Source organism: Poeciliopsis prolifica, unplaced genomic scaffold (assembly GCF_027474105.1).
Source record: "Poeciliopsis prolifica strain line A6 unplaced genomic scaffold, Auburn_PproV2 SCAFFOLD007, whole genome shotgun sequence".
Taxonomy (NCBI): Eukaryota; Metazoa; Chordata; class Actinopteri; order Cyprinodontiformes; family Poeciliidae; genus Poeciliopsis; species Poeciliopsis prolifica.
Window position 1 is genome coordinate 1,101,361 of NW_026562382.1, and position 20,940 is coordinate 1,122,300.

Genomic DNA, 20,940 nt, shown 5'->3' on the forward strand with positions numbered 1-20,940 from the left:
ACAACTTCAGGAGCGGTAAGAGTGTAGAGACCGGCGGAGAGGGTGGAGGGATGGCAGCTTCCGGGTCGCTAGCTGATCCAGAGGTTCTGGCTCACATTAGCTAGCTGTTTTTTTTTTTTTTTTTTAAAGTATTAACACAGGGTACATAACAACCCCCCTGAGATGAAGCCATCTCTATGCTGCAGGCAGACTGCACCAGTTGGGAGGGATAAGTGCCTTGCTCAAGGACGTATCCACTGAGAGTGAAGAATCAGGTCCTCCTGCTTTTATCGTCCCTCGGCTATTCATCATTGTCATTCCCTCATTTTTTCATTTTTTATCAGTAACAATCACCTCCAAACATCCTCCACTCATCTTCACAGTCCCAGCGCACCTCTCCCCTCTGCTCCCTCCATCACTGTCTTTACCTCCCACGCTTCATATCCTTCCTTACCCACCACCAACAGCTTCGGTTATTACTCTAGTGGGCAATGATGAATGTTTGGGCGAAGAGGGCGGAGCCGACTGACTGAAGGAGGGGGGGCGCAAAAGGGTGTTTGAGTTGCAAACCTGCCACAAACTGGAATTACAAAAACAAGTTTGCCTAATGGAAACACGACAATTTCAAAAAATAAAACGTTTTTGCACAAGGATTAAGTGGTTATTCGGCTGTATCGAAATGAGCATATTTTCCAAAATTGCAACATTAACTTTTCCGGATCACGAGTCACATGACCAACGATTAGATGTCACTACTGAGAGTCGACAGGAAGTGGATGGAGCATGATAGCGTGGTATGCTTTTCTAACGACTTATTTACAGGTGTGACTTTAATCAAGTATCTTATATAACGGAAACTTTGCAATTGCAAAATTGTGCTTTTTTTGACAGTGTAGTGTCAACAAAGTTCATAATGCTATTGATTTGTGAAAGGCTACAGAGCCTTTAAATGACTGAAAACTTGTTTTCATGCCAGTGTTCATAAACTTAAACTAGTTTCTAAGACAAAGATGGAATATTCGCTTTTCATTTTTGATTTTTCCAAAGCAGAAAATGTTTGTTTTGTGTTTGTAAATAAATAATGGATGCTTTAGATGTTTGATCCTCAACCATGTTTTTTGTTTATCTTCTGAGAAAAAAAAGGAAAAACATTAATTATAGAGGTAAAAAAAAATTTAAATTGCAATAACTCTGTAGGTAACTTCCTGCCTGGTATTTTCCCATATAAATAGTCTCAGAGCAAATGTGGGTTTAAAATCTGTAACAAAATAAACTTTTATGTTATTCAAGGACTGGGGGGATGACCTGAAGAAATTTCTACTGATTTTTATTATCTCTCCATTGTTCCGAACAAGAACGGACGCAAAATCTAATTTATTTCAGTATTTATTTGGCAAAGAACATTTCACATATCAAGTAATGTTAATGGGACAAACTTCACCGTAAATCTGTTTTCTCCTACAATTTTGCTTTCAAATCTCAGAGGCAATCAGAAAAATAAAAAACTGCCCAAGTTCCAACATTTTCACCCATTTGCTTCAACTGATCACATTTCTAACAGTTGCCAAGACGATGACATTCAAACCAAAGTTACAGTGAAAAGCGAAAGACACTTACTTCCTGTCCAGAGAGGTAGTACGCTGCCAAGAGCCCCCCGATGAACCGAATGTTGACCTCGAATACGGACACCTCGGCATTCTGGGGAAAACAAGAGAAACAAACTGAAGATGCAGAAAATCATGGCGGACATGTAAACACTTTAGCTCGCTGTGAGTGACAGGAGCATCACAATGGCAACCAATATCGTCATAGCAACAGACCAAACCATTGTCGTCCCACGTCTTCATAACATTTTGCAGCTATAGAATGAATCCCTCCAAAGATTTAAGGAATTCATCTTCACATACTGAAATCCGCTTTCCATACAATCTGAGTGAGCTCATTTTAAAGGAAACACTCTTATGATGCCATGTTTGGACTTGGGGTTCATGAAGTGTCACTTCCTGTTACCCGACACGGTTTCTGAAGCTTCTCTTTATTCATTGACTGTGAGATTTCTGCCCTTTTATGTCAGGACTAAGACACCTTCACAATAAACTTATCTAGTGAAAAAAGGAGAGCTTCTTGTTAAACTCCATCTCATATTCAATCACAGCCATTTCATTATCAGTAGATTGCCATTTCTTCACAGAACAGGGCGGCTCATGTATGGAGACCCGTTCTTCCTTTGAACAACCTCCCTCTATTCTCATGATCCGTTTGAAGCAGGACTGATTCTGGGCTGGAAGAGATTAGAATCCCTCCGAAAACAAAGGAGACCTCTTGCCTTTGATGCTCTGTTAGGATTTTTCTTCTTCTTGCATTCAATGAGCAGGACACAGACATCTTTACGAAAGATGTAGCTTCAACTTTCTTTTATATTCAAAGTTAAACTTTTGGATCATTTGCAAATATCCACGTCTGTAACTGAAAAGGGACACAATTTATTGATGACCGAGTTAATCTAAGGTTAACTCAGCTTATCAATTGACTTGATAAGTGGACACTTCTTTATAACTAGAGTTTTTTCTTGTGTCGAGAGAGCCAACTGTCTTTCCATAACATAAAGGGCTCCATTTTCTATTAACGACTGAATGTAATGTGAAGAGCTTTGGAGTCCTCTGGACTTGATGAAGGACTATTAATTCTCTTACATTCTTGTCTTCACACCAAATCAGTAATTTTTTGGTTGAGAAGTTGAAGCTGCTCCGCATGACAATGTATTAAGGTCACTGCAGATGGAAAAAAATGGCTACATTTCCACCAAAAAACTAAAATTCTGATATTGACCTCAGAAATTTCTAGAAAAAAAATTCTAAGCTTGTAAAGTGTAAGCCTTTTACCTTTTGGGAAAGGTTTGACTTTTAGATCAAAGACATTTCCAAGCTTTTTCCTAGAAAATTTCTGAGATCAATCTCAAAATGTCTGAATTTTCAGTGGAAAGTTACTCCTCGTCTTGTCTTTTAAAAATGGCTCTAATACGCCATCATAACGCTGTCAAGCAGCACGACTCTTAAGTCGATAACTTTAGTAGCTTGTTGAATGTTTATATTTCTAACCACAGCCGCATAAAATGCTTTTTGCATCCAACACCAAATTCTGTTTCTCTTTCTCTTTCCCGTTATGGTATGGCCCCGCCATCTTTATTTCTGTATCAACTGGTTCCGCTTCTGTCCGGAGGCCAAACTACAACACTAAAATAGGGTCAGGACGGACATTATTAGTTAATCGAAAATTTGAACTAATTTTAATCTACCAAACCATTCTATAGACAAATAATTGTAAGTTGATTCACTCAAATATTTAAAATGGAGTAAAAAACTACAAAAAATGATGCAAAAATATTGAGAGTTCATTCAACATACAATATCTAAACTTGGGTCTCCCTGATATAGATCAATCATTTTGTCCACAGATGCATTCAAGAGTGGAAAAACCTCTTGTAGACCTTTAAACGCAATGATGCCTTTTATTTTGCTGTTTACATGATAAACTTGAAGTGAGTGCAGCTCTAAGTGGCTCTAGTTGGAAGAGTAGGTCACATAAAAGTTGAGAAAGTTTTACAGCAAACGTCTGCAACATTTCTGCTGAAGGCAAAAAGAACATGGTGGCTGCAGCGCGTCTGGGCGTGTGGCTCAGTCACACTTATCTATTGATAATGCATGCTTACTCTCTCTCTTCTAATTGAAGAGCTTATGCCCCAATTATCCAAACTGATAGAACATGCGATGTTCTGTCAGCACCACGGATGGTTGCTCCTACATGGAGCCTGCTGCAGGCTCCATGTAGGCGGGGAGTGAGTCCAGCTGTGGGCTTGCAGGCGCACCAGAGATAAGAAGGGAATGAATTTGCTCCTAGCAACCAAATAATGAATAAAAACCCACAAAGTGGGCACTTCTTAAGGACACATCCATCCTTTAGTTTGGATGTTTTGTTTTACTGTACATTTTATTCAAAATTGTTTTGGGAAATGGTTTCATCTCCAGAAAACAAAAACAGCATGACTCAGCAGTTTGTCATTGGTTCCTTTGCTGCACGTCTTTCAATCAATCAATCAATCAATCAATCAAATTTTATTTGTATAGCACATTTCAGCAAGGCATTTCAAAGTGCTTTACATCATAAACACAAGAACACAAAATCATGCAACATATAATAGACAATACATTGTTACATATTACATTTCAAAAACAATTCTAAACAGGTGTGTTTTTAATTGCGATTTAAAAGAAGTCAGGGTTTCCGCTGTTTTACAGTTGTCTGGAAGTTTGTTCCAAAGTTTTGGTGCATAGATGCTGAAAGCTGCTTCTCCTCTCTTGGTTCTGGTTCTGGGGATGCAAAGCAGTCCAGAACCAGAAGACCTGAGAGGTCTGGAAGGTTGATACAACAACAGCAGATCTTTGATGTATTGTGGTGCTAAACCATTCAGTGATTTGTAAACTAACAACAGTATTTTAAATCTATTCTTTGAGCTACAGGGAGCCAGTGGAGGGACTTTAAAACTGGTGTTATGTCTCTATCTTCCTGGTTTTAGTGAGAACAGGAGCAGCAGCTTCTGGATCAACTGCAGCTGTTTGATTGATTTGTTGGACAGGCCTGTGAAGACGCTGTTACAAATCAATGCGACTAAAGATAACGCATGAATGAGTTTCTCTAGATCTGGCTGAGACATTAGTCCTCTAATCCTGGAGATGTTCTTCAGGTGATAGAAGGCCTTTGTAATTGTCTTTATGGCTCTGAAGGCTCAGGTCAGAGTCCATCACTACTCCCAGGTTTCGGGCCTGATCGCTAGTTTTTAGTTGTAATAACTGAAGCTGTGCATTGACTTTAGATCGTTCCTCTTTAGGTCCAAAAATAATGACTTCAGTTTTGTTTTTGTTCAGCTGGAGAAAGTTTTGGCACATCCACACATTTATCTGTTCTAAACATTTATTCAGTGATTGGATGGGTTCAGAGTCACCTGGTGACATCGTAATGTAGAGCTGTGTGTCATCCGCAGTTATGGTAGCTAATATTATTTCCTGTTAACCTGAGCTAGTGGGAGAATATAAATATTAAATAAGAGGGGTCCTATTCCACCTTAATCTGACTTCCTGTCAGATTAAGGTGGAATAAAGACTACTAGTGCCAAAAAAAGCATTGTAAAGTCAATTTCACAGAATTTTAGCACACAATGAAAGCATCAAACTGGGCAAGAATGGACTCGACAGCTAGAGATAATTTCTCTTGATCTACTGCTTTGGCCGATCTAACTCCTCACCCTTACATGGGTGATTAATGACATTGTTAACCAAGTCTATTAACCTGGAGGCTGAAGGTGGATGCAGACCTCCTGCTGACACATCCATCAGGTGAAATCGAGCTACGGCGTCAGGATCCAACCTGGACACCTGACAGTCCTCAGTGTGCTCAGTGCCTGGCTTAAGCCCGCATGGCAGCTATTCAATTAATCATGACTTGTAAGGTTTTTGGAAGGGGTGATAAGCAGGTCAAATTCAAATTTACTGATGAGATAATATGGTGTTTGTTTAAAAATGATCAAAACACAGAAAACTGCAAAACACACAAAACATGAGTTCCTTTAAATCAAAACTAACAACCAACCTGTTTAAAGTTGCTCTAAGCCATAATAAACGAAACATTCACCAGCATATCTGATGCTGGTTTTATTAATGGTTTTATTGATTGCACTTGACAAAATGTTTCTGATTTTCTCAAATGTTCACAAGCGCTGACTATATGATTGATGTTTAGGATATTTACACACTATAAAGCACATTGATCTATCTGCCTTGTTGCTGAAATGTGCAATATGAATAAACTTTGACATGACTGCACTGATGGAGAAAGACAGTAGGTGGATAAATGAGGGACCACTGCCCTGCATGTTTTATGTGTTTCCCTTCTGCCACACACCTGACTTGAATAAGTGAATAATTAAAAGGCTTCTACAGCAAGTGAGACAGAAAACATGCAGGACAGTGTACGAGAGGACAGACTTGAGGAACACTGGCAAGGACCAAAATCAGATTAAACAGTTTAAGGTCACAAAGACACAAAAGACGAAACACGAAAGTCAGTAGAATCAAGAAGGGGAACGCTGCTAGCACTAGAGGTCCTGTTGGTGGAGAAGGCCAACCAACCAATGGAAAAGTTTGGTTGGTACACAAGAGAGATAATGAAGAGAGTGAAGCCAGGATGGAGTGGAGGGAGCCTGATTTCAAGGGTGATTTTTCAAAGATGCAGAGCTGAAGAAGTGAAGGGTAGAGGATGATGGTGAGACCAGCTGAAAGGCTTTAATATAAAGACAGGTGGCAGAGCTGGATGTGTTCGGAGATCCACTGGGAGCGACGAAATGGACAAGAGTCCATCAGAGCAAAAGCTCACGTCAAAGAGACCGGAGAGGAAGTTCGAGAAGAAGAAGAGCGGCTTATGCGGACAATTGGAGTGGATTGGAGAACGCCTGCGGAGAAAGATGGAGGCAGAGGAGTTAACGTGGCGACCCCCTGAAGGGAGAAGTCGGGAGAATTACAGCTCCTCTCGTTCAGGCGCAGAGGAGTAATTAAACTAGACTAAGAGCGATGCTTTCAATTGCCTAAATGGAAATCCAAACAGCCAGCCTCGCAGCTCTTTAATGCAGGCCAGGCACAGCTGCAATCTTTAGGGCTCAAACGATCCGTGATGTAAGAGCTCAACCTGATGCCATTCCTGCTGCCAATTACACCGCCAGGCCTCTTTGGAGTGTCCAAAACTGCTGTCCATCCAAACCTGATTAGCAAAGGACCAGGGCAGCAGGTAAGTAACTGTGTCGCAATAAGCAATTAATCGCATAATAAATTAAAATGATATTGATCATTTCCATTCTGATGGTTAAATTTTTTGTGGGGTTCCATGTTTAGTGTGGATTGTTCTGTATAAAAATAAAGTTTATTAGAGTCTGAAAAAGCAAACTTGATGGCAAACTCACATTATTATGCCGGTGACACTTGAAAATGGTCTCAAAACAACAATATCATCGTTTATCGCTCTGGACAATTTAATGTCCAGTAAAAAATGTTTTTATTGCGACTGGCCTAGAGGTTGGGTGATGTCATCCTCATCCACCCAAATGTTTCCATGATGCTCCACCATCAGAGAAAAAAACACCCAACACTCCTCTGCCTAATGCATGCAAGGTATGAATCCGAGTCCTTAATGAACGCAGAGTGACACGCCTCCCTCCTCCTCCAGCTTGTTAACAGAAGCTTCAAGTCTCATCCCTCTGTTCTCCTCCCTCTCCATCCTCTAATCCCTCCTCTCCACTGCCTCTTGTGGAGTCAAAGAGGCTCTCTTCTTCTGCTGCTGCCTTCTTAAAGCTTCACACCAGAATGTTTGCATCCCACTCCACTCACGTCCTCCTGTTACTGTCGGGCTGCCACCAACCGGTGTGCTGTTCATGAAGAGCCAGCTGTTTCCAGAAGCAAGTTTTCAATTTTAATAGCTCTTTCAATTTGACTGCCAATCAAAGACTGAAAAAACAAGTCTTTCCCTTGAACACAATTCTTTTCTCTCCGTTTTAGTAACCCTCAAAAGGATTTCCTCTCTCTAACGGCCAACAGACAGTGCCTTTGACCTTTATGACCCAACTGCTGGAGTTTGTGTCAAACCCACACTCATCAATGTTGACTCATAGCACAGAACTGACATCTTCTCATTTAAAAAAAGAAAGAAAGAGAGCTCATCCCGGGCTATGTCTTGACCTTGCTCCTTCTGTTCACGGCTTCTTTTTATTCCACAGCTTGACCAAAGCGATCTGGAGGTTAATTAGCCCTCCAAGTGTTAGGCTGCTGGAGCCCCTTCTTTCTACCTGCTCTGGGACTGCCTCAGGAGGGAGACTAACAAGCTTGGAAGTCAGATGATAGAAAAGGAGGGATGGAGAGAGGTGAAGTGATAACCAAATGTGGGCAGTTAAATTGGACGGATGGGGAAAAAAGTCGAGAAAAATCACAGGAGGAAGCAAAAAAAAAGGATTCACACGATTAAATATGAGATTTATTTCCACACAGGTGGACTCTGTTTACCAACTACATGCAATTTCTAGCACTGGATTACAGGGTGTTTAGTCGGGTAAACTGGGTTCGATTGAGAACTGAAATTGCAACATTTGTCTCATTTTCAGTTGGTGTGATTCACTTTTGCACCGCACTGTGTCAGAAGAACTAAACGCTTTCAACAACCTATTTCCCTCCTCGCCTGTGGTGGCGCTGCACCAAAAACAACATAGAGCCTCTGAATAAGACACTGAGTGCCACTTCTTTCTTCACAAAATATAAACTAAAATGGAGTAGCATCAGATTGTAGCGGTTGTCGGATTTCTCTTTGGCAAAAGACCATCAGCCATTTTTCTCAGTGGAGCTAGACCAGCTTATTTGTTTTAGGGCATTCTCTATTTACCCAGAATGCCCTAGTCCATTTCCTGATTTTGGGGCAGTCACTCTCCAGTCCGCTTGGCGTTTGTTCACATGTACCTTCAAACTGCGCCAGAGCTCATTTTAATTGAACCGAGACAGGAACTTTTAGGCAGATCAGAGTTCGATTCCGCATTCACACCTCAACAAACAAACCGAGACTTTCCAGGCAAACCAACTACAGTCTGATTAAAGCAGACAAAACAAGGTTGGTGTGAATGATGCACTAGAATGACTAGAGTAAAAAAGGCAAAATAAAAGTTTGTGATGCACGATATATCGTCACCAACATCAATAAAGTCCGATGTTGATCAATTTTTAACATATGGGTATCGGTCAATATTACCAACTGACATTGATTTTCATTTTGTTGCCATTTGTGTGTCTTTAAGGGGAGGAAGTTGGTCATGTGATTTTGAGTGATGCAGTCTGGGATGCTTAAAGGAAGCTGACAAACCACAAAAGGAAAGTCATCTTACAAAGTCAAAAGGAAAGAGAAATACATGCAGAATCGATAAATATCAGTTATTGGCCATAACAGCAATATCAATATTGGTCCAAATGTTCATGTCAACGTCCCCCTAAAAAAATGCTTTTTTTTTCCTGATTTTTGTCCCCCTCACTTCCTCAAAAAAAGTTCCATTTCAAGATCATTTGAAATGCAAAATCACAATAAATCAATTCACATTCAAAAATAACAGATTCCAAAAGGAAATTTAATTGAATAAAATAAATACATAAAAAAAGAAACACATTAAAGCTTTTCATGGAACAAAATGTGAGAAGGTGTAAGATTTGCAACTTCTCTTTTTTGTAAGTTCTCTTAAAAAAAGACTGCATGACAGAAGAAGATTAAAAAAAAGACACATGAGTTTAGGAAGGAGACAGAGCGCAGGGCGGAGGAACAAAGAACACAATGCAAAGAAGGACTGCTGTTTGTAGAGGGGGAAAAAACAGCCAATTGAACAGATGGAGAATAAAAAGACAAGACGGACGTAACGGATGAGGAGGGAAAAGAAATAAAAAATCAAACTGTTAACGTTTAGTGTTACTGAGAAGGAGAAACGACCGGCAGACCAGATAATTGCACACCCAGAAAAAGAGAGAAAATTCCAACGGAGAAAAGCAACCATAAACGGTAAAAGAAAGTTATAAAGAAGAAACATAAAAAAAGAAACATCTGGTAACAAAATGAGAAGTGGAATAAACCAGATGAGCTGCAGAGAGGATGGACAAATCCTCCAACTTTTGCAGACCTATAATACAGATTTAAAGCCTAAACTAAATATGACTAAGTGACGTGCCTTATTGTTTCAGTTCTTCCTTGACAACATGACATGTCATTGAAACGATTCCACCTTAACTGGGGCAGATTACCTCAGAGGTGACGGTGGGGTGTTAACAAGGGAGAGAACCGAGGTTTCATTCATCACAGCCTGGCAACATCTGCATATTACCAGATAATTGCACAAAATGGCTTGTTGCAAAACCAACAAATTAGCATGAGTTAACAAATAAGCTCCATTACAGCCAGCAGGTGACTGAACCGTTTGGCAAAACGAAAGGAGAAGCTTGGGATTTCATTTCCTTGGCGAAAATCCTCTGAATCAAACAACAGCTCGTGTTTCTGTAACAAGCGCTGACTATGGTCTCCCAAAAAAGGAAGTTCCCAATTTAATACAAGCTCCTAAGATAATTTTGCAGAGTAAAAGGAAGGTTGTTGCTCACCACACTGAAGTCCAGATTCTGCTCGATCCACTCCTGGCCATCCTTGAACTCTTCGTGTAGACCCATGATGTACAGAGTGTCCAAGGCGTCCACGATGGTCGCCCCGAGTTGGGAATTACCTGGATAAAACACACCCCAAGGTCAGATTCACTTGCACAGTCACACACCCCGGTAGAGAGGAAACATGGACCTCTAATGTGTATTCTATAAAACAGTGAGAAGACATGTCGAGCAAAGTTTCTTTGACATGCACTTTCATTTCAAGATGAAAACTCTGACACCCTCTCCGTCCCGCAAGATAAAGAGAGCGGAGAAAGAACCTATCAATTTTTGAACATCCATACTGCTCCTCTTTGTAGGTTGTTGTGATTTATTTTAAGTTTTGAAACAAGAAATAGAAGCCAAAAAGTAAAGAACAAAAAGTTGGAGAATGTTAGAGTTCTGTACCTTCTTAAAATCTGATGTTAGTAATTATCAAATGGCAATATTATGCATCTTCCAAGCATATAGTCTCATTTTAGAGCACAGTCAAGAACTAGATTATCTTAAGCCATTATAAAAATACTATATATATATATATATATATATATATATATATATATATATATATATATATATATATATATATATATAAATAATGTGACGAAAGAAATTTGACTTCGTAATGTAACGGCTTAAAATTGGGCCTCTGTCTCCAAGGAGCTCCTGCTCTTTCTGAAACTCCACCTTCAGGAAGTCATCACAACACGGCCCCGCTATAAACCCTTCAACATTTTTACTAGTGTTGCTCAGATTTTACATGATGCTGCCTCTTTAAAATGAACTTATTGCACTCCATCTCTGTTGAGGTGTCCATGCAGTGTTCTATTAAGTTAGTCTGCACAAGTACATCTGTGAGGTAAACTTCTTGTCAAATCGTTTTTCAAAGAGTTAAGAATAAATTATATGTCTTATGTGTTGATGGGGTTTGTAATCAAATGTTTTATACACACTCAAAAAAGAAAAACTGTTGAGTGACAAACATTTTCTGGGCTCAGCTCATCATCTTTTTCTTTTGCCTTTCATCCCATTCCAGGGTATGGGCCGCCAAAGTTAGAACTCCAGAGATATCTTTTCCTGGTCCGATCTTTAAAGTCCGTCCCAGGTGTAGTTTATCTTATTTACGTCTGCCTCCAGGTTTTGTCTCCAGGCTTTTCTTAGATGGCCTCTTTTGCTTGCCATGGAGGTTCTGTCTCCAAGTCTGTTTGTTGTTGATGGTTGGCGGATCGCGAAGTTTGTCCTACCCGATGTAGAGAATCCTACAGAGACGGCTTATCAGGAATGTCAGGGCTTGTCCTCCAGATTTCAGCCCCATACAGCAGTGCTGGATTCACATTGGAGTTGAAAAGCTGGATCTTGGTGGTCAGGGTCAGCTCTCTGGATGGCCTGATATTCTTGAGCTGGACAATGTCTGGTTTGCTGGATGTCTTGACATCTGCAGGTGTTCCACCTGGCTGGTTGATAATGAAAGACTGTATTTCCCCCACAGGACTACCATTTAGGGTGATTGAGTTGATGCAATTGGAGTTGTGGAGAAGGATTTTGGTTTTCTTCTTACGGATGATGAGTCCAACCTGTGCCGGAACACCGGTCTCAGATACTTGTGTGATAAAAACGTAGCAAGAGTGACTCTATCAGATCGGCATTTGTTACATTTCAACAGTAAAAGCCGAAGACATTGCCCTTTACGTCCTCCATCTTTTCCTCTCATCTACTGCAAACAACACTAGATTTCCGAACCTGTCCACGATCTCTTCTTATCCATGACTCCGTTTAGAACCGGAGCTCATAGCTTCACGCAGCTGCTGCAATATTATCATCGTCATGGAGCAAAGCCTCTAAATCTCTAAATATACACTGCGGTCAGGCAGGCGGCGATAATGGCAGGATGTCCTGGCTGTCTTCTTGACGGATTGGCTTTGGCTGCTAATGGAACAGGAACCCCTCTTCTGTGGCGCACAACCCCACTCAGTTTCCCTCCACTCTGTTGCTTTCACCTGCAGCTATGCTTCAAAATCAGAAGCGTGACAAAGATATGGAGTTTGAGGACTTTGGCTTTAAGTAAAAGGAGTGCGGCAAGGCTTGTAAAACCTTTTGTTCTCTCCACAAACCGGGCTTTCATGGAAAAGTGGAAGGAAGAAGACCACCTTTCCCACATTGAACTTTTTAAATCAAAGCCCAGTGGGAATTTGTGGCAAGACCTAAAAACAGATGTTCACAATACCTGAGTTTGAACTATTTTGTGGAGAAGAATGGGAGAAAACATAATCTCTGGATACACAGAGCCAGGGAAGACAGAGTGGAACGGAGGTCTGATTTTCATACACCTCAACTGTGTGACATGGAATCTAAAACAATATATAATGCAGAGATTTTGGTCCAGTCCAGATCGTCTCCAGATCTTTCAGGTGTCAGAGACGTTTCTGGGTTCCCGCCAAAGATATTTTGTTGGGTACAGATCTGGACTTCATCTACGCCACTCGTTAGAATCATTGAGGTGATTCTAACGAAGTCACTCCTTAGGTTTCCAGGTTTTGTGTTTCGAGTCAATTTAATGCTGGAAGACAGAGTAATGACCCACCTTCAAAGGTTTGTTGAGGGAAGGAGTTTGTTTCCCGAAATACCACCATACATGACCCCATCCATCCACTGCTCAATTTTAAGAAAAAAATTCCCCATCTTCCGAGTTTCGCAATACTTTCTTATGCTATGATACAACATCCTCATTGCAAGACATTGTATGAGAATTATTTCTATTGCTAAAATTGTTTGAAATGAACATCTATTGTACATATCAAGCATTTCGATTAGATTTTTTAAAATGGCAATGTGTTGTCTAACCTTGAGAAATCTTGCAAACTTAAGAGTTTTCCAACAACCTTATGATCGCACATAAAACAGGAATTCCTCTTTCCGTCTCCTTTCCGCTCCATCACTCACTCCGTCTTTCCATAAGCCCCTCCTCCTACTACCTAACCATCTGTTTGTTCTCATTTATCAATGTCAGGCTGTGTTTTCTCTAATCTTCCTTTGATCGCTCCATCCAAACTCTCCTCTCACCATCTGTACGCACGTTTTCCACATATTTCACACTCTCAAGCATTCGGCTCTCGCCGACACTTCCCTTTTGTCGCGGTGTTATCCGCCACACTCTCCTCCCCTTCGCCCTAAACACGGCCTTATCTCACGTTGCGGTGCTTCTCTGCCCATGTTCACAGATGCTGCTTTCCAAAAACGTCAGGTGCCCAGAGCCGTTGGTGCAACACGGTCTGTATCACATGACGCTGGAGCGGCACTAATCAGAAGGTGCTTTAGGGAAGCCAGGAAGTGCTTATGTGGAACTAATTGGCCAAAATGAGGTGTATTTATTTGGGAAGCGATCATGTCAACCTCGTCCAACACAGACACTCAAAACATAAACCCCCACCACCGCAAAACACACCGTTGTCTTTAACAGCCTTCACTCCTTTTCCTTTGGCTATATTTGCACGTCACACCGTCTGACTAACTAAAACTGAACACTAACTCAATTCATTAGTCTCTCCCCCCCTTCGTTCCATCTATCACAATTTCACCTGCCTCTCTCTCCATTATCTCCCTCCCACTCGCTCTGTCTCCAACACTCACACCACTCTCTGGGCCCTGATGCCAGTTTCATTAGACAACAGGCTTCTGAGCTCTCTGGGGTAAATTCACACAGAAGCATCAGAGAATTATCCAGGCCCCGTTCTGCCCGTCTGTCAAACCGGGGACGACAGCTGAATGGAAAGCAGAGACAAAGACTGTGATGGATGTGTCTGCGTGTTGCACTTGTGTGTTTGTGTGCTGTGAACACAGGAAGCGCGGAACATGAACCCCTTCGCATGTAGCTGCATGAGAAGGGAGTTGATTCTCTCCTCACTGTCATCTGCACTCAAACTGTTCTACCTACACAGTGTTACTTTCTCAGATATGTTATATCACTGTTACATCCCACAACACAGCCCAGTTTTATAGCCTTACACATATAAAAACCGGCAAAGTTGATTTATTTTATAATTCTTTGGAAATAAACAGTCAACGAAGGAATGAAGAAGAGAACATAAGAGAAGGAAAGCGGAACAAAAGGAAAGGAAGGAGGACATGAGAAAAGGAGAGGAATAACAGACACAAGGAAAGATCAGAAAAAAGAAAAGTCAAGGAGGAGGAAAGGAAGCAAAGTAGAAGAAAAGAAGTAAAACAAGGTGAAAGAAAAAGGAGGACGACGATAAGGACGGAAGAAAGAAAGAGAGGGTAGTAGAACACAAGGAATGAAAGGAGGACAATAGAAAGCAAAGACAGAAGAAAGGAAGGACAGCAAAACAAAAAGGAAATGTAAAGAAAAGGAGGACGATAAGGGCAGAAGGAAGGATAGGAAAGTCAAACAAAAGGACTGAAAGGAGGACAAGACAAAGAAAAATGACAGAAAAAGAAGGAAGAATGGATGGACAAAATAAAGGTATTAAAGTAGAACAAAAGAAAGGAAGCAAGGGAAGAAAAGGACGGTCACGGTAGGGAAAGGAAGCCATGAGAAAGGACACAAATGAGGATGGACAGAAGAAAAGAGAAGCACGAAGAGAGGTGGAGCGTGCCCCTCAAAGGAAGAAAGAAATTGGAGAAGAGGGATTGAGGAAAGAAGTTCATATTTTTCCCTGTCTTTTCCAGCACTAAAAGCAGATTCCAGACATTTTCCAGACAGAACCAGAACCCGGTCAGAGTGACATGTCATGTATTTACATCCACTGAACAAGTCGGCTGTAAACTTCAGTGTCACCCAGCCTGAGTTTCTACATGTCAGCTTTTCCTGCAGAGTGAACCAACGCAGTGTTGTTAGCACACATCACTCTGTACCTGGAAGGAAACAAAAACAACTCGCTACTGCAATTTCTAATAAAACCTCACTTTGAAAAAGCACTTTTCACTTATAAACACATCTCCTCCTGCTCATTCATTTAGCATTAATGCTAACCTTTTAGCCCCTGCTAAGCTAACAGTAAATGGCAGCATGTTGCAGTCAGAAACTACTGCGACACCTTAAGCCTGTTTTGCTAATAAGCCTAGCTTCCTGTGAGCGCCGCCAAGTTTTCTCTCCAGGCCGACCCAGATCTGTGTCTATGACTGACGACCCGCTACCAACTTATTTAGCAGCGAGGTTCAACATGTGTTGGCTTCTGTTTGATCCTCAGAGGGTCACCGGTTTGGCCGGGCCTTCGGCTCAACACCAGCTCCCTGGCTCCGGTCCACGCCGGCCGTGTCCGGGCCCGGAGCCAAACTCAGACAGTAAAAGTTTTCCGATGGCGGTCCTTGAGCTGCGCGAGGAAAATGAAACGGATAACTCTGAAGGAAACGGAGACGGCCCAGGCACAGAATGAATGAAGAGTCAAAACATAAAGGCCCGGTCGCACATGAGTTCTGAATCCTAAGGCAGAATAGGGACTATTGTACAACGTGTGAAATTAAACATGAAAGCAAAATTCCAGAACCACTGCCAAATGTGGCATTACGCTGATCACAAACAGGAACTAATTAGAGCAGCTGATGCCGAGTAATGGTCTCCAACGGTTATAAGCGCCTTAACTCCCTTGTTTAGCACTTGAAGACATCCGAGTTTTATGATTATGTGCGTATGAAAATGGGTTTTGTAATGTAGCAGCGTTTGAATCTTGATCTCGTCACGTCAGTCCATTTTCAAACCAGGGCTGCTGCCTATTTCACCTCAAAAGTCCACACTTTTCAAGACTTGATACATCCACAGATGTTTACAACATGGTGAAGGAACAATGTTAAAGGATTTTCTTAAATCACAAATATTTGGAAGAAAAACGCAAGACGAGCTGAAGCAGAACCCCCCCAAAAATCCTTGAAATAAAACACACTTGTGATGGGGAAAATGAAAATTTGGTACGCCACTGATTTTTAAAGTTCACCTCACTTCAACTTCCAAAAAAAATCACTGTGTATCATTTTGAAATACCATTTTCTCACTGACCTGTTAATTCCATTTTAAGAAGCCAATCTGACCCCTGAAAATGTAAAAAAAAAAGTTTCTGCATCAAATAACTTCCATTTTTCCACTGAATAAAATGCTTTTTCCAAAATACTTTAAAAAGTGTGATTTTCTGTAGTTGTAAGAAGTCAGTTTAATAATGAAAAATTACATCCCTTTCCATTTGTCATAAGTGGAAAAGCATTAAATGGACAAAAAAACTCTCTGCAATACATCAAATATTTATTTTCCCCACTATAGTCTGAAGCAAGCTGAAAGTGGCTAAATGTCTTTAATGGTTCAGGCTGCACAGTACATTACGAATATATTATTACTCCATTAGTGTAATTAGTATGATTGCAAACAACTGCTGGCCGTTCCAAGTGTCATGAGTTCATGCCCTGCACACTGCCAATGTCATGCCCAGCAGATGCTCACGTCTGACACGGATTACAATAACCAAGATGCCAAAGGTCAGAGGGTTGGAAGGAGAGATCAGAAGGAGCAAAGTGAGGAAAAAGTGCATTTGCTGCAACTGACATCCTGATCGCAACATCTACCACCTACATACTATGGCATCGGTCATCTGTGAGTCAGATTTAAGACCTTTTTTAATGCCATCTTGAAAGAAATTTAATATTGAATAAACTAAATACAGGGGGCATTTGAATCAAGTGAAGCAAAAACTGATATTTCTGGGGTCTGTTAGTGGCTCTTGGCAGCAGTTTTGCATTTATTTTACACTGCTTATGGTGCCTAGCATCACATGGGTTGGCAGCAGAGGAGAGCCAGCAGTGAAAACGAACCAACTGGCACGAAATTTTCACTTATAATCATGACATATGCAAAAAAAGCTAGCTAGCTAGTTTGCTAGCAAAAGCATATTAGCATCAAGTTAGCAGTAGCCTCAACTAGTCAAATAATACAATCAAGGTATCTACGTGCAACTCAAACTTTTGCCCAGCAGAAAGGTCCCGTCAGGAATAAGACAAACTACATATGGTCAGCCTGATGGCATTTTGCCCAAGTCCCATTTTAAAAAATAGAACCTGGGCAGAACTTTACAAAAATACCAGGACTTGAGTTTAGACAAATATTTAATTGGTGAATTTCTAAATGTTTGGCAGAATATTACATATCTTCAATTTCATGAAAAATAAATAATTAAAATCAGTTAACATAGATGGGACTTAAAGTAGGACTGCACAAACTGCTGTAACTACATCAATAGTGCAGTATCACTGTATCCAGTAAGGAACCTGAACTACCTGAACTGCAGTAAGTGATGGAAAGCCTGTATTTATTCTGTGCTCAACACAAAATTGCATTCATTCTTTCATTTTGAAGAAGTCTTTTCCACAGTAGCAGGGCTGCAGGACTTCAGGCAAAGGTTTACTGCAGTGCTATCAGTGAAAACGATGTGCTATCAGTGAAAACGATGTGGATTATGAATCAACCATCACATAAGGCTTCTGCATGTTGGTGTTCCCGTTAAAGCCTTTTTTTTTGGCCGCGATCTTCCCTTTACGATAATCTAAAATCGGGCATTTACATATTCCTACAGATGCGCCACAAAAATAAACATTTTACTTTTGTGAAAATTTTCATCAGAAGCCGATGGATAACAGAAAGGGGCACTGAGCACAACTTTTATCCCAAACTTTGCCCTCCCTTTGCCACTGTTTGGGAGGGTTTTTGGATGACCCCGCTGCCTTTCACGGCAGGTAAATGCTCAAACTTCCTGCTGTCTAATTTGGCCACTGCAGGCCCACTAAAAGTTTAATCTGCAAGCAGGCGGTAAGGAAGCACCGCTCAGAGAAACAGGAGGAACTTAGAGTAGAAGGAAACTAATCCCCCAGTTTATAAAGATTGACAAGTATGACATAAATATCCTTTTCTTGTACTACCAAGTTATTCATATATTGAGCTGAAAATATAAAATTTAGACATAAATCACGGATATGCAACTACCATAAATAAATTCTAAACATGTCAGGGGAGAGGAAGGGACGGCCATTTATCGCATTATTTATCACATTATTTAAATTTCTTATAAGAATTCTGATTCATCGTTGTCACAATAAATTCTAATTTATATTATGAATATTTCTTTTAGAAACCCGTACCTGTATTGAGATTGTTACTTTTACCATTTTTTCCCATGGTTTGTTCAGTAACAGTATCAATATACAGCAATGCATTTTAAAATAAAGCGATACAAATCATACTTTTCTCTGTGACAGGTGTCGTAAAGAAGCACAGTTCAAATGGAAATGTTTTTTCAAAAAATGTATTTGTGTTTGTGGGGCTATAATTGCTCTGCCATACAGTTACAGTCATGCAGTTAACAAAAAAGGTAATAACAGTTATTGTTAATTTTATTGCTATCATAATAGTACTGCAAAATATTGTGATGAATCTTCAAGCCCATGTTGCCAAGCCCTATAAATAAGAATGGATATAAAGTAGATTATTTCTTTGGAGGTCATAAATTTGGACCTTGAAAGAAGGTCGCTAAATCGCTAATTTAATATGGTTGAAAAATGTATCACAATTTGAGCATTTCATAAACGTCGATATAATTATTGATTTTTTTTTTTTTTTTTTTTTTTTTGCTTAATTCTTTTAAATTTCCAGTTTTATCCAATTTCCACTTCACACAGTTTTTCATTTTTAAGCAGCTTTGAGGCAAAAGCTGAAGCTGCTGCTGCGCAAGCTATTCAACTGTTGTTAGGTAACCAAAGAGCAGTTTTTAGCCTGAGAGGTTTTATGGCGAAGGACTTTTCCTCTGCCTACATCCCCCAGAATGTTGAGCGGTTCTGAAACGGGCTTCAGTGAAAATACTGACAATTCTATCAGACATATTATCTATTGATATTAATAATGTGTCTATTTTAATACATATTGTTATAGATTTATTGTCCAGACATTCGTATTACTGAATTAAATTGAAGTGAATTTTCTTTTTCACAGTTATCCAGAACTGAAAAATGCAAAACTCTGCCTAGTTCCTCACACTGTACAAACTCTTCGGATAAAAGGAATTTTCTACTATATAACATAAAAATAGGAGAAATATCAAAGATAAACTGTTTCAGGAGCACAATCTTGAAGCTACTGTTGCAAAAACTGTGAGGAGTCTAAACCCCCAATGCTTCGACTTGCGCTCCACTCTTAGCCGCCGGTATTTTTGCTGGACAGCTCCATTCGGATGGCGGCGGAAACTGAGAAGGATGGAGCTTAATGAGAGGCAAGCTGCGCTCGTCTCTTGTGTTCTCCCCTGAAACTATGATCTCTGCTTCCCAGTGTCGCCCATTTTCTCCCTCGCCTACACAGGAAGCCGCTTTGCTGCCTCCGGCTGTCATTATGAAGTGATCATTAGTCAAACCTTCATTCTCTTCCAACCCTCCTACTGCCACGCGATTAAGACATCAGCTATGTCAGTGTGTTGTCATTCTCACACGAGCGTGTTCTCGTTTTATTTAGTAGACCCTAACTAACATAATTATACCATTAATTGCAAATGTGTTTTTATAATGGCAGATTAAATCTGGAGGCGGATGCGTACCTCATGATCCGGCAGGTGATAAACATGCGGCGAAACTACAATTCTTTAAAAGAACATAGAAAAACATATTAGTCGGGGATAAAAAACAAAACAAAACAATGGCTGGTATTTTTATAATAATATGTGGAATTGAGCTATATCTGGATTTAGAAATCAGGGGGGAATAATCTTTTATAAAATGAAATACACATATTGGAGTTCCCCCATTAAACTGGCAGAGTAGCTCTATTAATAAGCTGTATTGTAGCAAACAGCATGCAGCAGCACAGGCCAGCCATGAGGCAAACAACTGGAGAAAGAGCCAAGGCCCCGCAGCAGGGCTGTGGTGCGGGGGTAATTAAGGTTCAAATGCAAAGCTTAGGGTAAGTTGGCCAGCGTGGGCAAAGCTGTGTGTGAATTATTTACTAGATAATCCTGTGGTGATAACTAGAACAGCCAAAAAAAAAAAAAAGAAAAAGGAAACGGCTGAGACCGGAGCAGGATCTGCATCACAATGCAAGAGGCCCAGATCCCTTCCTCCTTCCCACCATTGCTTGTGAACAAAGCTGCAGCCATGATTTTCACCACCTGTTTGTCCGTAAAGCTACATTTACACTGCAACCATCTCAGCCGCCCGCCGTGTTCAGTCTATCTGCTCACCTGTGTTAATACTCCTGCAGCCTCTTCCTGCCGTTCGCTTTCAACCAGCAGCTCCGGAGGAGAAAGGCTGCCGTACTCCAGGCATCACGCCAGTCATTTTAAGGATGCTTCTTGGTCCCCCAAAAACAATGAAGACCCAGACATTATCATCAATCAAAAAAATCCCCTAGAGCCAAACTTGAGAATTGGACGTTATACCGCTAACACTTAGCTTTCGTCGACCCAGAGGCGGAAATCAGAACTCCACACAACCAAATAATGTTCCTGCCGGAAAGCAGGCACTAAATAATGAAACCTAAATCAACCAAGCTGTGAGGCAGGTGAATTTTCCACAAGGAATTTTAATAATCAAGGTAATCGAATCATTCGAGGAATCGTTTCAGCCCTACACCACAGTAATAGCCACCATTGTTTTTGTTTTTATCTGCCTGTGAATGTGTAGAATAAGCCCTACAGACGTATGTTCTGCATTGGCAAAGCACTTCACATCTTTGCAG

General features: G+C 40.7%; 1 protein-coding gene across 3 annotated transcripts in view; it reads right to left on the reverse strand.

The window, feature by feature from the left end:
* man1a2 (mannosidase, alpha, class 1A, member 2) overlaps positions 1-20,940 on the reverse strand; it is a 109,413-nt gene that overhangs the window by 40,907 nt on the left and 47,566 nt on the right. For all 3 annotated transcript variants that reach the window (XM_055031718.1, XM_055031717.1, XM_055031719.1), the window contains exons 5-6: positions 10,194-10,312; positions 1,597-1,677 (exon numbers count right to left, since the gene is read on the reverse strand). In XM_055031718.1, the coding sequence (XP_054887693.1) occupies positions 1,597-1,677; positions 10,194-10,312 (200 nt within the window). The remainder of the gene's footprint in view (positions 1-1,596; positions 1,678-10,193; positions 10,313-20,940) is intronic.